General features: G+C 30.7%; 4 protein-coding genes across 6 annotated transcripts; all 4 read right to left on the minus strand.

Moving 5' to 3' along the window:
- Positions 1-132: 132 nt before the first annotated feature.
- Positions 133-5,209, minus strand: LOC130628608 (uncharacterized). Of its 2 annotated transcripts, none has more exons than XM_057441590.1 (5): positions 4,899-5,209; positions 4,625-4,676; positions 2,816-2,920; positions 2,186-2,248; positions 133-2,110 (listed from the first exon to the last, which is right to left on the minus strand). In XM_057441590.1, exons 1-5 carry the CDS (start codon positions 5,057-5,059, stop codon positions 1,118-1,120), a joined length of 1,374 nt encoding a protein of 457 aa, XP_057297573.1. In that variant the 5' UTR covers positions 5,060-5,209; the 3' UTR covers positions 133-1,117. The 2 variants fall into 2 exon arrangements, with proteins under 2 accessions (XP_057297573.1, XP_057297580.1); XM_057441597.1 differs by having other exon boundaries at positions 4,771-5,041.
- A 299-nt stretch (positions 5,210-5,508) lies between these two features.
- LOC130628585 (echinoderm microtubule-associated protein-like 4) lies at positions 5,509-22,200 on the minus strand. Of its 2 annotated transcripts, XM_057441557.1 has the most exons (24): positions 21,958-22,200; positions 21,750-21,871; positions 21,168-21,449; positions 20,277-20,542; positions 19,845-19,942; positions 18,783-19,017; positions 17,797-18,289; positions 16,937-17,344; positions 16,587-16,689; positions 16,251-16,385; positions 16,095-16,155; positions 14,896-15,000; positions 14,408-14,503; positions 11,785-11,934; positions 10,981-11,232; positions 10,565-10,714; positions 10,151-10,285; positions 9,939-10,006; positions 9,626-9,714; positions 8,976-9,073; positions 8,789-8,879; positions 8,381-8,467; positions 7,949-8,076; positions 5,509-7,787 (listed from the first exon to the last, which is right to left on the minus strand). In XM_057441557.1, exons 1-24 carry the CDS (start codon positions 22,125-22,127, stop codon positions 7,659-7,661), a joined length of 3,951 nt encoding a protein of 1,316 aa, XP_057297540.1. In that variant the 5' UTR covers positions 22,128-22,200; the 3' UTR covers positions 5,509-7,658. The 2 variants fall into 2 exon arrangements, with proteins under 2 accessions (XP_057297540.1, XP_057297548.1); XM_057441565.1 differs by lacking the exon at positions 14,896-15,000.
- Positions 22,201-22,471: 271 nt separating this feature from the next.
- Positions 22,472-25,725, minus strand: LOC130628623 (lariat debranching enzyme-like). Its single transcript, XM_057441608.1, has one exon. It carries the CDS (start codon positions 25,435-25,437, stop codon positions 24,268-24,270), a length of 1,170 nt encoding a protein of 389 aa, XP_057297591.1. The 5' UTR covers positions 25,438-25,725; the 3' UTR covers positions 22,472-24,267.
- A 128-nt stretch (positions 25,726-25,853) lies between these two features.
- Positions 25,854-26,723, minus strand: LOC130628633 (isochorismatase domain-containing protein 2-like). Its single transcript, XM_057441617.1, has one exon. The coding sequence runs from the start codon at positions 26,582-26,584 to the stop codon at positions 25,991-25,993; it is 594 nt and encodes a 197-aa protein (XP_057297600.1). The 5' UTR covers positions 26,585-26,723; the 3' UTR covers positions 25,854-25,990.

Raw genomic sequence — 26,723 nt, forward strand, 5'->3', positions numbered from 1 at the left:
TTAAATACCTAAAATTGGGCGAAAAACAAAATAAAATAGAAAAACGAACAAACATTTTGACACAAACATTCACGCTAAACATAAAATGAATATAATCCTAAAAACAATAAGAATTCAGAAAAAAAGACTGTGAAAACAAACACATACATACTCTTTATTCTTCTTAAAATATTTTAAAATTACAACTAGTTTCGGTTTGATGTGTACAAATTTCATCAAAAATCCTATTTAAAAAATATCTGCATTTCTTTGTTAGTTCTCAAAGCTGGATACATTACTTTAAAACTTGGATTACAAATTAATAGTTGGAAGAAAAGTTTGAAAATACTCAAAAATTACATTGTAAAAAACATAAACAATTTTCTTTTGCAATTTTCTCAACCACTAGAGAAAATTATAACATTTTTAAAAAATATGGAAATCGAAAACCTAACATACACCAGAAGACTTGTTTTTACAAAATAATTTCAAATTTTCACATAACTTTTTAGTCCTTAAGGTTCTGTTTTAATATAATTTTTTAGACGAAGCAATCACATTCTGAAAACAGATGTGTAACTAAAAAATTAACAGTTTTGACCTTACAAATCAAAAAAACAAGAGAAGGGGAAAAATTTGTCTACAAAAAAGTCCATGTGTGATTGTGTCTTTCTTTTCGATGATCGAAAACACACACAAAAAAGCGGATCATTATAGATCTGTTTAATCTAATGTGCAAGACATCAGATTTTACCAACAATGACGATACAAACAAAAGTGACAATTTAGAAAAAAGTATTAAACGTGGTCATTCACTCTTATAGAAATCTTATATACACAGTAAAATATTTCCACTTCGTAAAAATATAAATATGAAATAAACGATAACACTAAATAAATACCCATGGTAATAACTTTTTCAGAGATAAAAAGAACAAAAATTTATTTCATAACTTAAATTTGCTTTCACTTATCTATCAGAAGACAACGGAATCTATGATAAATAAAAATAACAAATTCTAAAACGTGTGAACTTGCTTGAACAAGAAAGAACTTCTATGAATATAGATCCAGTGAAGATACTTTGTTCTACAGAAGACCAAAATAAATACGCGTCACGAACAACCAACTGTTTAATCTATAATTCGTACAAAGCTTGCTGTGTTGGAATCTCATTGTTATCAGTAATTGTTACAAAGGGGGTAAAGAAAAGATCAGTAACATTTTTAAATCCAACAACATATTGCCAGACATGAATTTCATCTCCAGCATGTATGCGGACACGAACTGATTCTTTCACTCGTTTCATTCCATGCCAACTATTTTTATTGAGAAAATTTGTGATGAATTCGTCATCTTTAAAATCATCTAAAAATTGAATTCGCACTGCTTTCGAACAAAGATCAAATCCAAAATCATCCAATCCTAACATTTCATAATGAAATCCATCCTTGCGATCTAGCATACTTGACCATAATCTGGATGAATTTGTTTCATTCTTCTCTGAATGGATACATTTCCAGAATGCAACAGATGCACCAAAAGCAACAGCCAATCCACCAGGAATAAAACACATCACATTGTGATGAACCGGATAACTATCTTCTTTCTTCCCATCAAATCCTTTATATCTACAATATTCAACTTCGGCACCAGACTGCTTTAAACAATAACTCTTATCTCTACCACCCCAATGATACAATGCATCTCTGATATCTTCGGGAATGGCAATGTCGTAAGCTTTATCATCGTTATTCATATTAGACGTGACGTGACAAATTTCAGTTTCAAAGGAAATGATAACAAATTGATCACCTGCACACAAATACACATCACCACCTTTGCAGTTAGGATGAAGAGAATAAGAAGTTGAACCTTTGTCCAAATTCATGTTGGTAACACGACGATACTTATCACCTTGAATAAGGTAAAATTTTCCACCAGTTGATAAATAGTGCTCTCCCTTACAACGATCATGCAATTTGTAGGTGACAAGATCGGTTCCTTGATTGAAGTTCGATGAGCGAAGATAGTAACCAATATCTGGTCGGATGATATAAAATTTACCTTCTGTTCCACAAATATCAGCTCCTTTTGATTTGTGTTTAGGTATAATATTGGGACAGGTCTCCTATGATAAGTTAGCAGTAACACATAAAACAAACACACTAGTATGGTTAAAGATCAAAGAGGTAATGGTCCTTACAATTTTAATGTTTGCGATAGCCTGAGCTCGAGCTTGAAAGTTACAATTTGCAGCTTTGTGTATCTAGGTAAGAAACATCAAAACACATTTACTTCAGATAAAACATTCCCGCAGTAAAAGATAAAGAATTCACCATACTACAAGAAATAAAGATATCCATTATTATAAACAGTCAATCAAATAACAGAAGCAAAGATACCAAGTAAATATATAAAGTTGATAGCAGTTTATTAAGTTTAAAATGATTGTAAAACATTTTCTGAATTAATAGTCATATGTAAAATGTACAGAAAAGAAAAGCAAAATTTGGATTATTTTTTTGAATATACAAGTTTCCAAAACGCCTGAATGCGTTTTCACAGATTAAAGTCAAATTTAAAGGCATGAAATATCTTGCATTAAAAAAACACATTAAATAATTGGATCTCATTCCTTCCCCATTATTTTCTTGCAATGCACTTCAAATACATCATTTATAAAAGTGAATTATTGGCTGTGCATGTTAGTGCCCATTTTATACTCATCATCACGAACGAATTTAAATTTCCAACAAAAATAGTTACTAGGAATCTCCAGCATCAAAATCACAGGATAAAAACATGAACAAAAGTAATAAACACAACCTTGTACCTCCATATCTCCCAATTCACCAATCCAATCACATCCCATCTTTGAGTTTTCACATTTTACTTGCAACGCCAAAATGATACGATCAAACATTGGTACTTGAAACACCTGGAAACAACAAAATTTTATTTCACATGTTGAAGGAAGTCAAAGTACTCAATGATTACCTCCAATATATAACTTGATAATACAGTCTCTAGACATCTTAAAGAGATCCTTTATTGCAATACCCAATAAATTTGTTCATTTTTTTAAAACGAAGAAAAGCCTACTTTTGATACTTCTCTATATATACCTGAAGATTAAAACGACATAACTAAAATACCACCGTGACACAACGTTGATGTTAATAAAACTTGCAAGAAAATAAATATACTGTAAAAATATGAAAACCTTGTCCGGGATATTTAACCCAACAGAATTAAGAAGCCAGTAGGGAGCATGTTGGTGTATCTAAAACCTACGACAATTTCGAAGTTACACGGTATTCATAGTTCACATAAATTAACTAAATTTACGTAAACCTGAATTTACGGTTCACCTAAATTCAGGTGTTTACAGTTCACATAAACTCAATTAAAATTGAAAATTAGTTTTGACTAGAGAAAAACGCAGAATTTAGGCTGCAAGAATTTTAGTAATGAGATATACAGCAAGTACTAATATGATTTTTTTAGTTGGTAAGGAGCTTGAAAAGAAAAAAGAACTTGTACGTATTTTTTACAAACTTTAATTATTTGCAAATATGGAAAAAATCCTTTTTTCTTGAATAAAAAAATATTCAGCATTCTTTCACAAATTAGTTTTGCATAAAAGAATCCCTGTCATAAAAGGAGAGAAATCCGGCGAACAATATCACGAAGAAGAGACTTAAACTCTCCTTTCGGATAATGAAATCTGGTTTTCTTAGCCTGAGAGGTTCCAGATCCTTGAATACCAAGTTGCACACCTAGGTTGCACACCAGGTTGATCTTGCCTGTGTAGATGCCAGAATATAAAGTTTTATTTTATTTAGTCTCTTCTATTCAGTCAAACATTGAGTCTCGCGTGGCTCAAAGTCTTTGACAAGACAGTTTTACTTTATACGGTCTTTTCTTTATTAATTTTCATTTTCTTTGAGCTAAGTTTATTAAAATTTTAATTAAATTGTAATTATTTGTAATAAATAAATAATTTCTTACTAAAAGGATCCCTTTAAGTGTATCTAACAAAAATTATACACTCAATAGAATAGTGTTTTTTGTTTCTGAAATACTACAAAAATGTACATTTATCTCTAGTTGAGATAAGGTATTTAAGCAGTCGAATAAGGTATTTGATTGCTGTGAAATTGTTGCATGAATATTTATTGTGAATGTGTAAAAGCATGTCTAATATAGGCAAACCTCTAAAACAATTCAAAATGCTTGAAAGCAACCCTTAATTACGTTAATGATATCCATTGCAAAAGTATATTGAAATAAATGTAAGAAAGTGTTTAATGAGATTATATATATAGTAAGATTTGATCATATTGTTTCTTATTATTTGACTCTCTCAAACGTAAGTTAAACTTTTTACTTTGCACTTAGGCAATTCATCATGCAAAAATACAATTTCGTATGATCCTCGGACACACTTTTCTCTCTATATCTGGAGTTTTTTTCAATTCTTTTTTGTAAAGTCCATCACTAACACATCAATCCAAAATTAAAGTTAAGAAGGCATCAAAATTTATTTTTCTCATTGGAATAAAATTTATTATTAAAAAGATGTAGGAAAATTAAAATGGGAATGACGTTCAAAAATATTTTGTCTCAGAAATTAACTTGCCTTGTTTTCAATAATTTCCTTTCGACAAGATGGACAAACCAAAGAAACTTTTCTAAATGCAAATGCAAATTAAGGAAATACTAAACCTATGAAATTAACTTTAAAAATAAATTAAGAAGAATTGCAGAATATAAATGTACGAATACCTCTCTTTAGCAGAATATAAATGTACGAATACCTCTCTTTAGCAGAATATAAATGTACAAATACCTCTCTTTAGCAGAATATAAATGTACGAATACCTCTCTTTAGCAGAATATAAATGTACGAATACCTCTCTTTAGCATATTTAACCAACTTATGAAAACAAGCGTCACACATTCCATGGCCACAATTCATCTGTATTGCATTTCTCATCAACTTCAAACAAATAACACAATACATATCATGTGAAGTATCGCTGACTGCTTCAACATCGTAACCTTCTTCCGCCATGTTTTACTTACTTCAACTAAAAAAAATGGTGCAAGTGGATTTTTGTTGATTTGGTAATTTAATTAATTTTTAATTTATGAACTCAAAATTAGTTTTTAACTCTGTTAACTTCATTATTTTCTAATAGAGCAGGTCTAGTTCACATAATTATTTTAACCGCAATATGAAAAAAATAAAAAATCTAAAACGCTTCTAGTCAGTTCATTCCTTTGTGATAAAATTCAAATTATTTTAAGTAAAAACCTGCAACATTAAATATAATATTCTGCTTTACATGTTATACAGAAATTATCAGAAAAACTTGTTAACAATAAAATGTAAAATACAGAATAAAAAGTTAAAGTTTCTTGGCAAAATACTTAGCTTTCTATGAAATTTTCTTTTAAACTAAAAAAATATTATGTAACCAAAAGTTTCTTAAGCCATACGAAATAAATAAAACAATGAAAGTCGATCAACCTTTATCTATTCCATAAAATAATGTTTTTTTTTGCATTGCTTCTCAGTCTATACTATTACAGTGAAATCTGTCAAAGACGGTCTCTCAGAGGATAGGTAAACATAGCAGTCTCTTACAAAGAACCTTGTATATAAAAACTGCAGCCCCACTCTAAATTTTACATTTTTGACTGCTCTAAGCAGTGAACTTGCATAATATCAAAATAATGTCTATGTATTCCGCATAACAAAGCTTTGAAGACATAATGATAAAACTGTATGTGTGCGCCTAGACAAGAATTATCATATCAAAAAGGCTGATTGGTTTAAAATTAAGCGATACAAGAATGATTGGTTTAGAAAACAATAAAAGGAATTAATTGAAATTTGCAAAAAATATATGCATTAAATATTTTAATCCATAGTCCTGCATTATTAACTTGTAATATTTATAACACAAGTTTAAACAGTTTATATTGTGCATGATAGATAGTTTACAAGGAACATTTTCAAGTGACAATAACAGATGTTACCACCCAAAATCCTGGTTGGCAGAAATTAATAATCTCCTGATCTGTGGTGGAAATCAGTATTTATATATTTTAGTCAGCAAACTATCAAGGTTATGAAAAAAAGTTAGAGAAAGAAAATAATGAAACTATCGGAGGGGGAGTTATTAGCGTTTTAATGGAAAAATGTAGATTTATTACTATCTAGAAGAAAAATAAAATTTAATAGACGATTTATCTTGTTTTTATACCTCATCATATATATTTTTTAAAAAGTGGACTTTTAAGTTGTAATGGATGTGGATGTGTTGAATGATAACTGAACCATTACAGTACCCGTACCAGTGTAAAATGCTTGCAGTAAAACGTCAGGCATTTACAGTTGGTGGTGGAATTTTTTCATTGTTTTGAATAAATATTTGCAAAATCATTCAAATGAAGTTATTTTTTTAATTTCTGCCCAATTCTCACACAGCAGAATTTTGTATCACAAATGCACAAGGGTATGCAACAGACATGTTGACTGTATTGTAACTTTGATGCTCTAAAAAAAGTAAAACCATAACCAAAAAATAAACAATTAAAAATATTTAATGTGTTATACCCCTGATTTTTTTGTATCTTTTATTCACTATTCATAATAATTTTTGTAGATATTACGTTTCTTTTATTCAAAGCCCAGACCCTAATTGAATCTGCACAGCTCAAGATGAGGATTAACCAGGACTTTCCATCGAAGCCATGGTCCCTCCTGGGAATAATAGACAGGGTATATCCTTCGATAATTTGTGAGGATAGTCATGTAAAATGCTCACACAGTTCTTCTTTAATTTTCTAATAAACTGTGGTTATAAAATTAATATACTATCCGCCACCTCACGAAAGTACAAGCAAACATTGGATACACTTTGTTTAATGACAGGAGACTAGATCAAGAAAAAGTCTAATATACCTTTTATTTTCTATGTGTAATATTATGTGTTCAGTATTATTATGTCTTCAGTATTAAAAGATCCCTAATCTTTTTTTACGTTAAGTGAGGCCATTACTAAAAGTGCAATAACAACAGCAGGTCCAAAAATTCAACAAGAAATGCATTTTCTTATTTTCCATATATATTAAGAATATGCTTTATAAGTACAATTCTTGTAAACTTAGAAGTCTCTATTATCTATCTTCACTCTTTTGCAACCATCTATTGGATAGAAAATATGCCCATTAACAGTGCTAATGATGATATACACCACAATATATAATTTAAGCTAACTAATTAACTTGTTTTTTATGTACCGCTTACAGATAGTTAACATAAAAACAAAAAGTTTAGGTTGCCTGATTAAATCATGTTCTTGTTAAAAATAACTTATTGTAATATAGAATAAGTTTAAAAATATAGTAAGTTCCAAAAATAAAAATAAAATAAAATATCGAATCAGTATAAACACATTAGTAAAAATAAGTTTTTATCTCATTATAGTGTACAACTTGAAAAAATAAATATAATTAATTTGAAAATTTACATACACACATATAAACACATCAAAATTATCCAGACATAAAATCTTTTGTTGAAATACCAATACTTGGCTTATTGAACAATAACTGTATAATTACATTAATTAATTTACTATTTCATGCATTGTGAAGATAAATTAAACTAATTTGCATTGCCACAAACAACCGTTACATTCATAAGAAGTAACAACATGTGTACCATTCAAAGTAAAACAAATACAACCCAAATCATTGTATCCACAACATGGAGTACCGATGAACATGCTCTAAAACAACAAAAACATTCCTTTCTCTCAACATTCTATTTTTTATTTTAGTTCACAAATATTGTTATTCCGAATTTGCACAAACTATATCCATTTTGTAACCAAATGTTCTTTTTCCCTACTTTAACAAAAAATAATAAGTTTTCTAGTTCTACACTTACCTTCTCCGTGACGCATGGATAATTTGCTAAACAAAGTTGATTTTCATGAGCAAATGCAACTAATTCTTTCTTCTTACTTACATCCAGAGGCGAATTTTTTGCATGGAATACTTTCTTTCTCCACAGACCTACAAAACGCAGACAATGCAAAATTCATCACTGATATTAAAGAATTATGACAAGGTTCTAATAACATCCAGAGTTGCCAAGCAGCACAATGCAACCTGGTTTCCACTAGGTGATAAATTCAAATAAAATTTATTTATTATTGCCAATTAGATGTTTTTGATATTAATGCTAGTACGTTATAGTATCAGTGTGTATCAAGGGTTGAAATTTGAAAGATATGTTGTCCAAAGGTTCAGTAAACACAGAATTATGAAAGTGCAGATACAAATTTGAAAAGAAACATAAATTGTATAAAAATAATACCTAGCAATTCGTATGAAATTGTACAAGTATTTGTTGACCAAATCATGGATTCATTATTGTCAACTACGTTTCCAGTTGGTACATCAACTACAAATAGCATTCATTATCTTACAGTAAGGTGTGACTGAAGTGGAGACAGAAAAAAAACTCCAGATGAAAAATTCATATTTGCACGATTCCAATATTAGCTATTTTCACTTCTATGTATTCCTTGTGTCGTAACAAGTGAAGTGTAGTAAGAACTTCTAAATAGATTTAATCTGGTTAAATATTTTTTTAATCACATACGCTGAAGTCAAATACACTATGAAAGAATTAATTCCTAGGCAATACATTTTAGGTAAAAAACAAAAAAAACCTGAAAGAAAAGAAAAAAATGGAGACAGAAATTAACAGAAATTAACATACAGTAAAAAATTTCTTTCGTAACCGATTGAGCTCTAATAATGCTGTTTGAAATGCACCAATCAATGGACACAACAGGGTTAATACAGTCCTTCTAAAGAAAGATGCAAGTTTCAAAATTGCACAAAATTATTTTCATAAATGATGAAACACTGCGTAAAGTAAAACATAATCTTAAATAACTTCAAACCTTTAAAATAATATTCATCTCTAAATCTTTATTTTTGTCATCAAAATTGTAACAAACAATTTTTCCATCAGCCATACCACAAACAAGTAACTTCCCATCTGTTAGAAGTTATAAAATTGCACATTATAATTTAGCAGAAAAGGTCTCATATATATCAGCTGACAATATATAGAGTACTTTTTTCAAACAGTTTTTTTTTGCGAACAACTTGAATCCAAATCGTCCTGACTGAAGATAACCCAACAAAAAGTGTTTACAAGAAAAGACATTCGTAACCTCTATTACTAACATTTGAAATAATTTAAAGGTAAAAACTAATTAACTAATAAACAACATTTTAACTTTTCTTCACATCTGGTAAGCATTTCTACAATTTACTCCAGATAGATATACATTGATTTCATCGATTTTCTGTTACATATGGGGGTAGAATACAAGTAATAAACAACTGCTTTTCAAACAGTTGAAGAAAATTGGGCAAAAGTCCACAAAACGTCCAAAACATTAACCTAAATGTTTTACATCACAAATCTTAACCCTTGACACAAACGGGAATTCATCTTAAATTTCGGACTTTCTAAGTTTTATGTCAAATTTTGACAGGCGTGTAATATGTAAATAATGACCACTAAAGAAGTCAAATTTCACACCTGGGGAGGACTGGAGACATGATATTGATGTTTGTGTGTCTTTAAATTTTTCAACAAATGTGCCGTTAGTGGCATCAATAAGATGAATACTGAAAAATAGAAAAAAGTTAAAACCAAAAATATACAAGAAACATGGCAGTATATGTTTAAAGCATCATCTCAAGCAGCTTATAAATAATGTGAGATTTGTGAAAATAAAATGAGTTCCTTGTAAATTACAATGGCTACCAAGAAAAATCCACTTGCAAAAATTATGAACATGAAGATAAACATGAACAAGTTTTTAACTGAACAAAAAACGCTGTAATTTTACCTTCCATCTTGGCAGCCAACAAAAATAAATTCATCCAATGAGTGAAAAGAAATGCAGGAGCCATTACCCTACAAAACATATAAAGTATTCTTAGGTATCTGTTACCAGGAGATCATATTGGCAAAAGGATATAATGAATTAATAAAAGATAGACTAAAACCAGTTGTTTCTTTACTCAATATATACAGTATATACCAAATAAAAGGGTTCACCTTAACTTGATGCATCCAAACAACAACTTTTGTTTCAATATTTATCATACAAACACAACCGTCTGCAGATAGAGATATCATCATTTCGTTATAAGAGGGATGCTTACATATACCCATTACAACATCTGCATGACACTATGTACGAGGATAAGGTGTTATTGAAAAAGACCAAAATATTGCAGAGCATCTTTTTATATCATTTAACTTATTGTTGGCGACTATCTACATTAAGAGAATAAATTGATGTGATAAAAAAGATGGTAGAGAAAAAAATGCTGAATCAACATTTGAAATTCATCTTTAAATTGCTAAAGTTAGCCTCTTCTCAAGGATATAACTTACTTAAAAAACTCAAATAGTCATTTTGCCAATCAGTTTCAGGACTTCTTGCAGGAAACTGTAACCACAACCTACCTCGGACAGAGTGACCAATTCTTTCTCAGCAAGAGAAAATATCTTGACAGGATTAATGCTTGTCTTGATCAAACTATTTGAAGATGTACCAATATACATCACGTCGTCATATATACATATATCTCTGCACCCGTTGTTTTTTTTAAGTATCTAAACATAAAATTGAATTTGCATTACTAGTTTTTCTATTCACAGTGTAACATATAAACTGACACAAGATATTCACAACAACAACATGCACTGCTTGTTTCTGCTATTAAGGAGCTTTGAATGTGTATTATTAGCATAAGATTCTAATGTTGCATGGAATTTAAGGTAAAAGTTTATAAATAATTCAAACTTTGTCATATTAAGGAATCAAGAAAGAATGACTTGTGCACAATCTAACTTCAATTATTGAATATATATATGCTCACTTTATCTTCCTTGAATATACATTTCATTTGTTCATCCCAAACAAGTACCACATCTTCCCTGCTACTTCCAGTAAGTAAGTAACCATGTTTTGTGAAACACATGGCAGTAATTGGTCCATAATGGGCATTATGAATTGCATGATCAATTTTGTTTCTTCGCCAAACATACAACCCTCCGTTTGAGTGACCAGTTATAAGATCACCATTTTTATTGAAAACTGCACATAATATATTCTTAGAAATTTCCAGAGCCTGAATAAAAGTAAGAACATTCTTAAAATTCAACAGCAAGGCAGCAGAAATTCACTGACAATAGAAATGCATTTTTTAATTTAATTTGTGGGTAATTATAAAACTATATGAAAGTAACAAATCAGAGTGTCCACTCAGAACTTGAAGTCGATTTTCCTAACATTCTTGACATTTTTTAGCTAAAATTTCAGACGTTTTTCTAATTTTCTTCCCTACTTTATTTCTATAGTTATGGCTGGTAAAAATAGCTTACTTTTCAAAAAAAAAAAAAAAAAAAAAATGAAATATGCACGAAAAAAAAAACTAACAAAGGATGAAATATATTAAAATGCAAAAATGCAAAGTTTATATGTGTTATGGGAGCTAGTAAAAAGTTAAAATTTCTGACCTTTCCCTGACATTTCATGAAAAGACTAAGTTTTCTTGACATACTCCTGATATTTTGCCTATATTATCAAAACCCCTCCTGACAATTGTTGACATTCCATCCAAAGTGGATACAAATACTGAACACAAACTTGCAAAATTCTGTTAACATAAGATAACTTATACCCCAAATTCAGCAGCATCTCCGCTAATGTTGTCTTCTTTAATGTTACAAAACAGAAGACTTCCATTTCGTCCATACGTCACAAAAACACTCCCATTTATAGGAGAACACAGTACATCTTCCAAGCGAACATCTTTGAGCAATGGATCATCCTGTACACACAAAATAATGCTGAATAAATGAAAACTTAAGTCGCTATAGTTGTTGATGTACTACTTGAGAAAACATAAGGAAACATACTTAGAAAATATATATAACATTATGACAGTTTACAAAGGGATGTAATGGAATAAACGGAATGTCTTTTCACTACTTTTAAATGATTTACAAGCATGCAAAAAGGTCCACAATTTCGTAGTCCTTGTCCAATCATGTGAATCACATTAGCACGATAAAACTTATATAACACATATTAAAATAAGAAAGGCAAAATTACACCTCATGATCATTGTACAAGAAATTAAAAAACAGGAACAAAAAGTAGTAGTAATTAAAGCTGATAAAGAATTAATAACAGATACTATAAGAAGATTTATTTTAAACATGAGACAACCATCAACAAAAAAACTATACATTGGACAATAATTTTATTCTTTCTTTTTAGTTTATTGTGACATCATAGCACATTCAGTGAATTTTAAATAGCCACAAATAACTACACAAAAAACTCTATATGAAATGTTAAAAAGCACTAGAAATATTTATATAAAAATGACACCAGCTCTCCTTTAAAGGTAAAAAATTAAAACTTGATATTACTTACACCTCGGAACAAAAGTAAAGAAAAAAGTATTTAAATACAACCAAAATTGTCTTTCATTAGTTTAAACTGGATTTGTTTACCTGGCCATGCCATTCTCAATCGCCATCTTTACTGAACTTCGAACGCGGAAAAGGACTGGGTAAAGACATTTACATGTGCAATTTATGCATTGACGTATTTTTTGGGTTACTCCTGTGTAGAGATTGGCACGTGCAGAAAGAGAAATGAAGAAGAAAAAAAGTTAATGTTATACCCAACAGAATTTTTATACTTTTATCAACCATGTTCACAAACAGAAGTGTAAACCTAATTGGATTTCAGTTTGAGCCAGAACGACCCAATAACAAAACACAAATTCTCTCTTATAATGACGATGAAGCAACGCACCAGAATCACCCACTGCCTCTCGCACACAGATAGATGTAAGTGAGTGGTGCTTATGTGAAAAGTGCGAGAGGATGCCTTCAGCTGTTGAGTGTTTGTGCTGTAACGAGGTGGACAGTATAAAATACTTCCAGCTACAGCTATATAATTTGACCTTACATTTTTCTACTGGTTGTATTATAAATGAGCGCCTGGGTACAGGGTTTCTATTGTACTTTAGATAAGAAATGTACAACAGAGCACAAAGATTCCAATGCGGTTGTGATTTTAAAGAACAGCGTTAGTTGCTCTTCACGATCAGGAAAGCCGTGGAATTAAAAAAAAGGACGAAGTTTCTAACAAGTAAGTCGCTAGCACTCTTGAAAGTACTGTTGCCATAGTACTTCCAATCTTATTTTAGGATGATATTTTTTGATCTGTTGGTTTGCTCATAACCACTTGGGAAAAGGCATTCGTCGGGTGATACCATCTTGTGTCGCGTCTATGATACGTATAGAATATCCAAGCCCAAATGGGGTGTATACTGGCTTCAAAGAAGGTGAAGAAATACCTGAAATTGATTTTTCTTGGACAAATAAAGTTGGCAACAAGAATGCTTGATTGTAAATTAAAAACAACCTCGCACTCAATACTTTTTTATATTAAAAAATAAACAGAGAGCTGTACTGGAAACGAGGCTGCACATTTTTCAAAATATCTGCAGTTGATAAAATATACATACTGTGATGCTTTGAATAAACGCCCGAGGTGTTTATTAAATTTTTCGAGGGGAGCGTTTAATAGAAAGGGTAGATCTATTTTTTTTTCTAGATCTACTTTCATTTACAAAAAAGTATATCTGCGTAGATATGCTTTTATGTAAATAATCTTACCTGCGTCTCGTCTCAGTCCTGGCACAAAAAATAAAACAGCTTTAAAATAATCTACTTTAATTTGTGTAGAGACAGACATTCTGTTTGTGTGGACAGGGACATAGTAGTTCTATCTCTAAAAGTGAGTTGCATGCTTTGAAATTAAATATTCATAAATTGCTATAAGGGGTTAAAATATTAAAAAAAAAATTAATCTGGTAATATTGTTCAGAGTAAAACAATCATTTTCTGTTTACAATGTTTTGAGTTGCCGAGAACCCAACCCTTATGTCACAACAAAAATATTATTTTAGCCTCCCTTTCATGTAGAATCGCTTCAGTATAAACATGCTTTCCAAAACGTGCACTATAAAAAATTTGTAAACATAAAGCAGTCATAGCAACATACAAAAGATATTTATTTATTTATTTATTTATTTATTTATTTATTTATTTATTATATTTTTGAATATCTAGACATATATCAGAAAACAAGAAAAACAAAATGTATTTTCTTTGTGGTTGTATGAAGATCTCTTAACTTATGACAATAACTTTGACCGGTTGTTATTAATATTTTAATAAAAACTTTGATAAATAGTTAAAATGAAAAAATGTTTTACTAACCTCTTTCAGTTGATACTTCACAACACCTTTTACATAATCGTATACACAAATTGAAAAACCAGAATCTGTTGTTTGCACAGCTACAAGTGTTGTATCCTTTGTTTGAAAGAAAATAAAATTATTTTTACATTTAGTTTAAAACTAATTCGAAACAAATGATTGCATTAAAAGAATAGGATTTCCAAGAAAATTAAAAGAAATATTTGGGTTGCTATGATTAACACCCCCCAAATAAAAAATTAAACATAAGAACAAAACAAGCAACTAAAAATAAAGAGTTTCGTGTTGCTATCACTTTTTACAGCACTACAAAAAATCCCATGCTCCGTACACCAGCGACTGAGACATATCTGGCAGGCTGATGTTTGCACAAATTCTTATATAAACAAATATTGTCAGCAAGAATATTATTTCTGGTTTATTCTCGTATTACAAAGTCATCATAACAACAATAAAGAAAACAATAATAATGCACAAATAATTGAAACCTCTTGACAAAAGTCCATTGAAACAATTTTTAAAACTTTATCAGATATGATAAATATTGATGACGTTGTAGATAAATCAATGACATTCCATATATAAATGATGCACTAAAATAAAGTGTAAACTATTCAATTTAACACTACTGCTTCAATTATATAGTAGGATTCAATCCACGTAACTTATTTCAGCCAGTCTGAGAGACAGAAAGAGTTCAGATGAGCTAAGAAGCAGGCTAAGTCTCTGTAGAATTAAAGATGTTATCCAGATAAGAAGATTGAATTGGCTGGGGCACTTGGAAAGAATGGAGGAGGATAATTGGGTAAGAAAGCCTAGAGACTTGATAGTTCCTGGGGCAAAGCCCAGAGACAGACCGAGAAAGACTTGGCAGGAGGTTATAAGGACAGACTTGATACAGAGGAAGTTGAGTTTAGATCTAACACAGTCTAGATCAGATTGGAAGAGGGTCATTAATATACCCCGTCCAACCCATGCTAGCATGGAAAACGGACATTAAGCCGAGAATGATGATGATGATGATTAAGAATATTATTACTGTGTAAATTTTGAAATACATTAACTAACTAGTCTAATAAATTAACTAACTAGTCTCATCCATGTATTAATTTAGGCTGGACGTAACACTGAAATGTATATGTTAAATAAAATATCAATTAAAAATGTGTATTTTTTTCACTTTTTGGACACAAATATTATTTGTTTATTAATCTAAAGCTTGCAGTAAAAAAATAGATACAAAGCATTGTAAATCTTGCAGGGTAAAAAACATAGCAATTAAAACTGTAAATCAACTTCTAAAGAAACATTGATGAAACAAAATAATTACTGCACTAAGAAATTAATAATGGCAACACTCCTAGAAAACAAATTTTAAAACATAAAAACTTCCCCAATCATCTTCTTCGCTACTCATTTTGACAAAAAACTTTATGGTAAATTTATAAGAGCATGTGGTTAACTTTTGAGATAAGTTTCTTTGCTCTGTTATTATCTTGCTCCCATGACAATATGTGCTTTAGATTATTAACGAGTTCTTAGAATATATTAAAAAACCTCACTTACTACCACGAGAGACAATAAATAATGTATTAATCATGACAACCACAAGAAATTGGTTTCTAATTAAAACATTCTAATTTAACTAATGAACTATCAACAATAAAAAAACCTCATGTAAACCTACCTTTGCATCTTTTCTTTCCTGTGCACTTGCTACTGTGGTTTTGTCTGCATGCACACATAAACTAAAAACAAACACATAGAAAACAAATACATAATATGGTTTCATAAAACTGATTTTGTAGCAAATTTGTTATCCATTTTGCAATGCAATTTTTACCTGGTTATATTCTCTGTATGCTTTCTGTAGAACCTTTGTTTTTGTTTTTCTGTATCCATAGCAACAACAACACGTCCAGTGTAAAATATAATCTCTTTCGTTGATATAGCATTTAATTTTTTTCCATAACCATATCTGAAACAATTTATAGATGTTTTGAATTTAATAGCATGCATGCATTCATAAAAAAGATACACGTCTTCATAAAAAACACAACATTAGAAATAACCTTTATAATAATCATATTTTTACACCCAAACCCGAAGTTCCAACAGTATTCACACAATTTCCCAGCTGTACAGTTCATTTTTTTTTTAAAGTAAAACATACACTCACATCCATTCTAGTTGTAATTTTTGTTCTGGAGCAGATTCATTAACTGAGGTTTTTGCATATGATGGATACACAAAAAAACTTTTTCCATTGATATCTATTGTGCCTAATAAAAAAACATAACACTTGAGATTGTAGTTCTTATAAGAGCCTCACAAGGCGTGATGATAAATTGCAGGACAGTACTATCCACTGTTTCAATAGCTTGCTGGTTATTTATTACTACTAGATGGTGTTTCGGTTATTATTGTCCATCTCACTTTAAAGTTTACTTTATCATATAACTTGTCATTGTTTTTACAGAACTTATCAACAAAGAAATCTACTGGCTATCGTTTTCTATAATTGCTTACCTTTCTCTTCATGAGAAGTAGGGGATGGCGACAAAGAGACAAGTTTCACTTTTTCAACCATCTCAACTATGTCATCTTCACCTTTTTCTTCTTTCTCTATTGTGCTTACAATGCCATTCTTATGGCCTTCGTTATCTTCAATTAAAGAGATAAAACCTGACTCTACCTTGTTGCTTGGGAGTACAGAAGAATCATCTTTTTCATGAGTTATCAAACTTTTTTTTCCATTTTCAATTCTTGACGGTATATCGGGCACAATTCTGAAAGGACTAAGTTTCTTTTTTATTGGAATTTCTTCACCAACTTCAATGTCTGTTGTTGTATAAACTTCAGAATCCATATCAGTAGCAGTCAAGCATTCTGAGTCCGTGTTAGGTTCATGTTTGACTACATTAAAACATGACTCAGCTAAAATGAATTATAAAATTAAAATTAGATATATTTGGAAACTAAAAACCAAATAACAAAGAATCCTCCACAAACTATATTAAGACAAAGCAACAAATTTTGAAGTCCTATACTAGGTTTAAGCACTTTGAACCTAGGCAGACTAAGGAGTTAGGATCTAGCTTTTTCGGTTAGATCTAAACTCTTAAAATATGTCAACTTTTGCTAGCATCACCATGACCATTTTTTTTCATACTTTAGGGGACTTATAGGCCCTAATAAAGATTATTTAATGGATTTATCACTACTGCAATTTAAACAGTGACTGCATATCAACGATGTATCTGAAAAATTCTTTAGGTTGATGCTTTTTGCCAACTTTGTAAGATGGCTAAAAAAGTGTCATTGTCAATACAGTTATTTATATCAGTACCAATAGGAATGAGGAAGTATATTAAATTGAATCACAATACCAGATTTCTTAAACTTCCTTGGTTTTCTTTTTCTTTTTCCTTTGATACTCTTTACTGGTTTTGATTGGCCCCATGTTTTACGGCCATATCTGAATCCATACCCACTATTTCCACTAGAGTCCAGTTCCTTTTTCCACCATTTCTCCATCTTTGAAACAGATCGATGATTTTGTTTTATAATCAATTTATTTGTATCTGTTGTTAGTTCATTCTGTAATAACTTTGTTTCATTCCATTGTCGACGACTAGGAGTTCTTTTTTGTGGTGAAGAAACATTTCTAGCTTGCGCAACGGGCCTTTCTTTTCTGTTTCGTACATTTGTAGATTCCCGCTCATCAGTAACAGGTAGAATTGGAGAATTGTCGTTATTAGAATCTATAGAGTAAGTTCTATTTCGAATTTCTACAGCTGTTTCTAATACTGACTTTACATTATTTGGAGAGGCTTCTCTTGGTGGAGATGGGGTCAATACGGGAGATTTTTTCGAATGAATCTAAAATTAATTAAAACATCAAATTCTGATCTAATAAAGATCTAATAAAGAAGCGTTTCAATAATGGCACAACTGGTCCTATTCTCTAAATTGGTACATATAAAAAAATCTGAATAAGAAGTCAGTTTTTTTCAAACATGTATTTATATTAGTTTTAACCTTTTTCAATGTATCTTACATGAAGTCTGAGTCTGGTGAGGCATAAAACATAAAAAACAAGCAACAGGTGCATGGACCTGATTGACAAATAATTATAAATAACAGTAGACAAAAATTATAAACCTTTTAAAATATACTCAAATTCACTCTGAAATTCAAAGTATTGTGACATTAAATTTCACATTGAAATAAGACATGACAACTTAAACAGAATAAATGGTGGTTTGTATTAAAAAATTTTTGCTAACCAATCCTTTCATAAGTTAAGCTCAATAACACCTTAATACACTCCGTCTCCCCCACCTCTAAAACTAAAAGTAGAAGTAAAAGAAACCTGTGTTTCGAAATCACTCAAATGCAAATCCAATCCACCAAGCTTTTCTAACTCCTTAGCATTTCCTGTAGGAACATGAATGTCTATTTTTTGCTGATTATTCATATTAGTATAGGATTGATGTGGATTCCACATTGTACCAATGTCTCCAGATACTAAAGCTCTTGGACTTGTATTGATTGGAGGTAGGTAAGTTGGTTGACAGTCAGAAATTGTTTTTAAAAACAAATGATAGCTAAAATAGAGAATTTAATTAAAGTACCTTTAGTAAACAATTATAAAATATCCTCACAATAGTTGCTAAAATTTTAAACAATTGTGAAAAAACTAAATAAGCAATTTTCCACAATAAACTTACACAGGTAAACCATGACTAAACAATTTTTGGGTAGGTTTTTCTGAGTAGCTAAACAATGTTTGGGACAATGTGCAAAGAATCATTTCTTACAAAAAAAGAATGTATATAAAGTCAATGGCAAAAATTAGAGGTATTCTGATTAGTCTCTTCTTAATACATAATGATGTTAGGGAAGTATAGTTAGCTGGGGTAAAAAATACAAGGAGCACATATTGTTATTAATGAGTAAGAAATTTTTATTATTGAAAGTGCATTCCAGTTAGTATGGGTGGACACAGTTAAAACATTTTGCGGAGTAAACTATGTGAACAAATTACATAATAGAATGTAGACAGGGAGTTTTGTATTAAATTGCGCTGATGCCTACATTACAGCTTCCTAATAATATCTTTTTTCAAAACTCACTATGGACTTTCTAAAAAACCAAAGCAAATATAATCTCCATTCAAAAACTTGTTTCAAAACAATTCTGAAAAAATGCATGTTAAAAGTAAACAAAGAAATCGACTAAGAATAGTAAGTTGCAGTAACTTTCTTTCTAACATTCTGATGCACACTGCTCAGATCACCACTTTTTTAAAACAAATTATGAACAAAATTTTAAATGTACTTGCATTCTTTTAAAGTTGAAATTCAATTTTAAGTGTAAAAGACAGATTACTGCGAAAAACATTATATCCTCAAGAAACAAATAAAAAACATACTCAACAAGTCCCCGATTCTCGGTATCACATGCTCGAATTACTTTTGTAATTACATTGATGTCAATACCAGTCAACTCTCTGTAACAGATATCCAGTACCTAAAGAAGAGAAAATAATCTTGTTGACGTTTTATATTAATTCCAAATAATGCAAGAATGCAACTTGATGTAACAGAGCATAAAGTTACTAAAAACAAATCATACAAATTCCATTGGAATTAATACTCTAGCTGCCACTTGCCAAGTCTTATCAAACATGACCTCTATCAGTCAGTACAAACTGAGAAAGGCCATGCCATATTATCAGACTGTAATGTTTCCTAAGTTAACTCCACTGCACAATCAAAATCTATGGAACAGGCTATTAAAAGTAATTTCTAATTCAATTGTCATTCCAAGCTTGTAACAAGTAATAAAAATCTAAAGTTTGTACCTGTTTGTGTAATAATTTACCATTGTTATATTTATCCAAAGATTGACATATACACTGAATATTCTCTGTGTTTAGACACATTTGATTTGACCTTGCAAAATGTCGAAGTTCAAATTCCAGCTCTGCTTGCAACGATGGTTGTATATGTGGCTTTGAAAACCTTTCGTACGGTTCATACAAAGTATTTCTATAATACTCTTCGAAATGTTGTTGGTATACTTTTGACTTTTCTGCCGTACCAAATTTGTCTTGGTCTGCGAAGCAATCTATAAAGGTAGCAAATAACTGTATAGTCATACAAAACGAACATCCATACTCTGTATCCGAAATCTAGGCATTGCATTAGATTTACAAAAGTTCATTCCTTGACAAAAGTGAGACTGTACTGCCCATACATACAAAAAAATATACAAAGGACATATTTTTGAGTAAGCATAATTTGTCACGCAGTTATAATCTATGAAATTAATTGTAGCACTCATCTACAGATCCGTGTTTTTTAATTTTGAAGTAATGGCTTGCTAAAGGATATCTTGCTAAATGATATACATGTTTTATGTCCTGTGACAAGATTTAGTGTTCAGGTATTTTCTTCGATTTTTGCAGAATAGCCTGTTAAATTTTCCTGCACAACTATATAGTATAAGGAATTTTTTTTTATTTTGATTATAACAAAATCTTTTTTTGCACAGATGATACAAATACTGCCAAGCAAATATCCATATGCTTGTAGGTGCTGCATTACAAATGATGCGGGATATTTGTCTTTAATTCTAACGCTCACTGTATGTCTGTGAGTAAAATTGGTAGGTGTGAGTAGTAACAGACAGGTTCACATGGATTTTTCCACACTCTAACAGCTATAGTATCTCTTAAGAAAGATTGTCTCACCCATGATGTATTTCCACATGTTAACATAAGCAACACCACCAGAGGAGACTTGATATTGTTTTATCAATGCTTCTGTTAAACGGGGATCTACATGTATGTTATGTACAGCAAGAACTTCATGTAGTTCAACACCAGATAAAATTCCATTCTCATATGGGTCAAGTCTTCTCATTGAACTAAATGCTGATAGTAGCTGATGGCGTGAGGCTGATGAAATGTTTTTCTTAACTTGATTGGTGAACGGATCTGAAGCATGCCAAGAATCACATGCTTGTGTCTTGTCTGTTAAAACAAAAGACGTGTGGAAATAATACGTCAATACAATTATTTATAGCTTTTGTAAAAACCAATTGACCATTTAAATTAGTTGCCTACAAAGTAAAACTTACCACATTATTTCCTAATTTGTTTATTTTCTAATTCGAAACCCTAAATACAGACTCCTTAAAGCTTATCTCCTCTTAACACATTAATTTCATATGAAAGAGCTTTAAAAGTTGTCCAACTGCATTGACTGGGATATACTTAATTACTTCTCTCATCAACTCTGACTGAAAGTAAACAGGCAATAATCATACTTACATGTAGGTTCAGGAGAGAGAACTGAGCGATATGTTTGTGCTATAGCACGTTGTTTATTCTTTTGAGCTTCGTGTCGTGCTGATGCATTAATATTTATTTGAATGTTCGAAGAGGTATCATATCTGAGAAGAAGAAAATTAAGCTCTTTAGATCACTATAATTTCTTCAAAAAATCACTGTAAACATTCTAAATTTAATATTCAAAAACCTGTATTGTGCATTTTCTTGTGTGTAGTCTCTGACATGTGTTGTTGTACCATAGCTATGTGCCGATGGATAACCATGCGTGTTGTTGTTGTGTGTGTTGTTATTGTGTACTGGAACTGTTACTATCTTCCCTCCAATTATTTTTGTTTTGTAGTGAGTAGATGGATACATTGCCACAAGTAAAACAAATAAGGAAAATGATAGGTGACTGCATGTTATTTTTTAATACTTCATATTTCTAAGAAAATGAAGAATTAGATTAAAGAATGATCTTTTTCTTAAATGAATCCATGCGTATTAATGAGTGTTAGAATTGAAAGTGCTTTCATAATTTACAAAAATCAACACACGCAATTTTGTTTTTAAATATCCTTAAAAGTAATTACTTGCTAACCGTAACCCGAAGCATAAAAAAGTCAAGGTCAGCAGAAAAACATTTTATCCACTAAAAGCAATGAAATTATTTCCAAAAAAAAAAAATTCACTGCAGCTGACTTTTTCAGAAATCTTTAAATTTGGTAACAAATAGCTTTTACAAATGTGGAAAAAGTTGTATGACTGTTCTCTACGTTCCCTACAAAATGTCTGTGTATTTATTTCATATGAATTGAAACATAAAATACAATATAAGTTGGATTTAGAAACACGAAAAGGAAAAACATTTAAAATTTATGAGGATAAATTTTAAAAAGGGGCAGTCCTTAGTAAACCAGTCCATGTATTGGCAAGCAAAAATATAATACTTTTATATGTTGCGGAGGATAAAAAGTTGTTTATCAAGTCCTTTGGAATTTTTTAAAAATCTTTCTTCGTTGTTCTCAGATTTGAAATATTTAAATTTTGAATGTACAACAGTGGCTCGTTAGAGATAATTGAGAACTTCTGTTACTTAGGTGATATGTTGGGCAGTGAAGGGGGTGTTGAAAGAAGTGTTACTTGCAGGATAGTTTCTGCTTGGAAACATTTCAGAGAGTTACTTCCCTTGTTCACTAGCAGAGTCTTGTCAATCAAGGTAAAAGGTAGGTTGTATGAGGCCTGTGTAAGAAGTGTTGTTGTACGGTAGTGAAACATGGGCAGTGCAGCAGGAATATCTTGACCGTTTAGAAAGGAATGATATAAGAATGGTTAGTTGGATGTGTAACACCAGTCTGAGAGACAGAATGAGTTCAGATAAGCTAAGAAGCAGGCTAAGATTCCGAAGAATTAAAGATCTTATCCAGATAAGAAGATTGAGTTGGCTGGGGCACTTGGAAAGAATGGAGGAGGATAATTGGGTAAGAAAGTGTAGATACTTCATAGTTCCTGGGGCAAAGTCCAGAGGCAGACCGAGAAAGACTTGGCAGGAGGTTATAAGGACAGACTTGATACAGAGAAAGTGGAATTTAGATCGAACACAGTCTAGATCAGATTGGAAGAGGGTCATTAATATACCCAGTCCAACCCATGCTAGCATGGAAAATGGACGTTAAGCCGAGAATGATGATGATGATGATGAATAACTTCAAGATTTAAATATTTCAAATCTGAACTTTTCTAAAAGATGCTGACGTTACATTTCTATCTTTAATTAAAGATGAGATTATTTAAGCTACAAAATTTTACATGTGTCAAGATAATCATAAAGAGCATCAGGAGCATAAGTCTACACTTCTATGAAAGTTTTGATATTTTGAAATTTTGCAAGTATTTAAATTATCAATTTATGGTACTACCTTATTACGCCATCAATATTGATGTCATAAGGTCAGATTGAAATCTTTAAAGCTAAATATCTTAAAAACCAAAAATAAATTTGGAAAAAATTCCAATTAATGTATACTCTTTAACATACAAAAATATCATTTTCAATGCAGGAATCCTTTTATAGACAGCATTACCTATAAAAGCGATACCAGATTTTAACAATTTATGTTAAAATCAAAATATTTTTGCTATATCGATTGAAGAAAGTAAGAATAAAATTTTAAGATATATTGATTCACTAAGCTTTTGGTCTTAGTATCAACGAAATAACATAATAAACAAAAAATACATAAAGTTACAAAAAACCCACTAACTACTATTAATTTATTTAGATATAAAAAACATAAAAAAAATATAAATAACTATTATACTATAGTAAATCTTAAGACATCATACGTTCGTAACATGGTTTACAAATAATAATTGCAAAGTGGTTTTTAAATCTTTGTATTATACGTGCAATAGATTTTAGAAAACCCTATTCCTTAATTTCGATGCTTACTTAAAAAAATAAAGTTCTGTGTTAAATCAATGTAATTTAGTAATTCATTTAAATCAATTTATATTTTTAGTTTGTGAACTCAATACTATCGTCACTGATTTCATTTGAATAATCACAACTCTCATAATCTACACATGGATCACATAGCCCAAATTTCTCACAAAATTTTACTGTTTGTTGACGAGACTTCAAATTTGATTTGCTGTCTAGTTTAATAACAGCTAAATTTTCTCTAAATTTACTGCAAAAATTGCTTGCTTCAGTCATCATGTAAAAATTTTGTTCCTTCTCGAAATTTTCAAACGTGTCAACCTTCCCTGACTTCTTCATGTAATGATCAGTTGCTTTTAAGACTGACAACCATTGTAGATCATACTTTAAAACTACCTCTGAACTTGGCGAATCAAAGTTTAGTATTTGCATAAAATCATTAGATGGTAAACATTTTCCAAGTGCTAAAAACTTTGTGCTCTCTTTTGAATCATGCTGCACCAATGCTGCAAATTTGACATGATGGTGGGCAGCAAACCAGTATGTTGGTTTTAACAAACGAAGTAACTCTTCTGCTGGATCATTGTCAATTAAATACTTCTGAATCGGTTCCTCTCGTAGCCATGGTTTTTGCTCGTAAATTTGCTCAATATCACCATACTTTTGTATATTAGAAGGCCAATCATGACTTAAAAATATATCAATGGGACTACCTTCCAAGTGTTTAAGTTTTGCAGTAGTAATTTGTTTTATATGATAAAATGACCTCTTTGTACTTTCATTAAATGGCGGTTTTTCAAAGTAGCCTTTGTGGAAGTCATTTGTGTTAAATATTCCTGACATACCAGCTATACGAATACCACCAACATTGATCACTCCAGCATATCCTAAGTAGTAAATATTTTCAGCTACCCAACCCCCATAAGGAAGTTCCCATAGATGATTGGCAGCTTCATGATTTCCACCAATGAATATCGTCAGCAACGGAGCTTTTTTACGACCAGCATAGTAATCGTGAAAGTCTTTCATCTGACGATACTTCTTTGGAACAGCCATACTCATCAAATCGTCATGATTACGAGTTGCTTGAAAATCGCCACAACATATCAAAAAGTCAATTTTAATACTTTCTTTTTTTTCAACATGATCAATCAAACTATATATCAAATCAAGATCACCGTGCGTACAACCTTGGACAGCAAATTTCATCTCTTTATTTTTGTATCTAAAAAATAATCCATGCATACATTTATACTGAAAGTTAATGTTTTGCTTTATGGGTAAATACCATTGACAAAAATTGACATAAATTAGAGTATGATGCTAACTCATAAAAAAAAGAAATTACTAAATTCACAAGACTTTCGAAGAATAGAAAAAAATAAATAAACGGGGCAATAAAAAGGGCATTTTCAGAAATATCCATAAATATGAGCTCATGAAAACAAGTTCATTACATTAAAATAAATGTTTCCTCCATTTGGATACGTTTGCAAGTTATCAAAACTGTTTTTTACATCTTTATTATATATTTAAAAGGATTAACTTTCAAATTTTGCATTTGGTAGCTGCTGTTATAGACAAAAAAAACAATTTTTAGCGATGCATAAAATAAGAACAAAATATTTAATTGGCATATTCTAACAAAAATAACTGCAGGCTGATATTAAAATAAAAATATTAGAAGAAAAAAGAGCTACAATATAAAAAAGAAAAAATTTATTGAAATTAAAAAAGAAGAAAACATGGCTATTATTATTATTCTAATTAGGATTAAATTTAAAACTTGAAAAGGCATTTACAACTTTGGGACTAGTCCTTGGTATGGAGCTGATTCCATAATCAATTTTTGTAATTCACGAAAATTTGGATGTTTAGCATCTTGCAACAACAGAAATAATAACGATTCACTGGTTGTAATGAAGCCACCACTTTGACGTATCCTTTCAAAAGCAATCATTCGATCAGTCATACTTCTGGAAGATGTACTATCAGCAACAATATGCACATCATAACCCATCTCTAAGAAATCCAATGCTGTTTGTTGAACACAAACGTGAGCTTCTAAACCAAACAAAACAACTGACTTAAGATCTGGCCGTTTATCTTTCAAATGATTGATGACCTCTGGTGTTGCCATTGAAAAAAGTGTTTTCTCAAACACGGTTGCATTTGTAACATCAAGTTCAGGAACAATATGACCAAGACCTTTAGGATATTGTTCTGTAGCAACCAGAGGAATTTTGAGTGTGTTTGCAGCTGTAATCAAACGTTCTGCAACAACACAAATTTCAGGAAAATACGCAATGGAAGGTCGAAACTTTTCTTGAATATCACAAAGCAAAAATGCTGTTGCATCTGTACACATTTTACCAATTCTACGGACAGCCATTTTTATCTAATACATATAAGAACAAAAATAATTAAACAGTGAAAATATAAGACACTTTGAACCAGCAACAAAGTATTCTTATTACTTTCTAGGAACTGTTTTTAAAATATTGCAGCGTTCGAATTAACGGTCCGCGAAT

The sequence above is a fragment of the Hydractinia symbiolongicarpus genome, chromosome 2 (assembly GCF_029227915.1).
Source record: "Hydractinia symbiolongicarpus strain clone_291-10 chromosome 2, HSymV2.1, whole genome shotgun sequence".
Classification (NCBI taxonomy): domain Eukaryota; kingdom Metazoa; phylum Cnidaria; class Hydrozoa; order Anthoathecata; family Hydractiniidae; genus Hydractinia; species Hydractinia symbiolongicarpus.

Excerpts from the sequence above, each read along its gene's own strand:
- LOC130628608 (XM_057441590.1), bottom strand. The coding sequence starts at position 5,059 with ATGGCGGAAGAAGGTTACGATGTTGAAGCAGTCAGCGATACTTCACAT. Across the intron at positions 4,677-4,898 it reads GTTAAATATGCTAAAGAGAG|AAAAGTTTCTTTGGTTTGTC; the intron begins GTATTCGTACAT and ends ATTTGCATTTAG. Across the intron at positions 2,921-4,624 it reads AGGAAATTATTGAAAACAAG|GTGTTTCAAGTACCAATGTT; the intron begins GCAAGTTAATTT and ends TGTTGTTTCCAG.
- LOC130628585 (XM_057441557.1), bottom strand. The coding sequence starts at position 22,127 with ATGTATCCATCTACTCACTACAAAACAAAAATAATTGGAGGGAAGATA. Across the intron at positions 20,543-21,167 it reads CATGTGGAAATACATCATGG|ATTGCTTCGCAGACCAAGAC; the intron begins GTGAGACAATCT and ends CTACCTTTATAG. Across the intron at positions 9,715-9,938 it reads GTTGGCTGCCAAGATGGAAG|TATTCATCTTATTGATGCCA; the intron begins GTAAAATTACAG and ends TCTATTTTTCAG.
- LOC130628623 (XM_057441608.1), bottom strand. The coding sequence starts at position 25,437 with ATGCATGGATTATTTTTTAGATACAAAAATAAAGAGATGAAATTTGCT.
- LOC130628633 (XM_057441617.1), bottom strand. The coding sequence starts at position 26,584 with ATGGCTGTCCGTAGAATTGGTAAAATGTGTACAGATGCAACAGCATTT.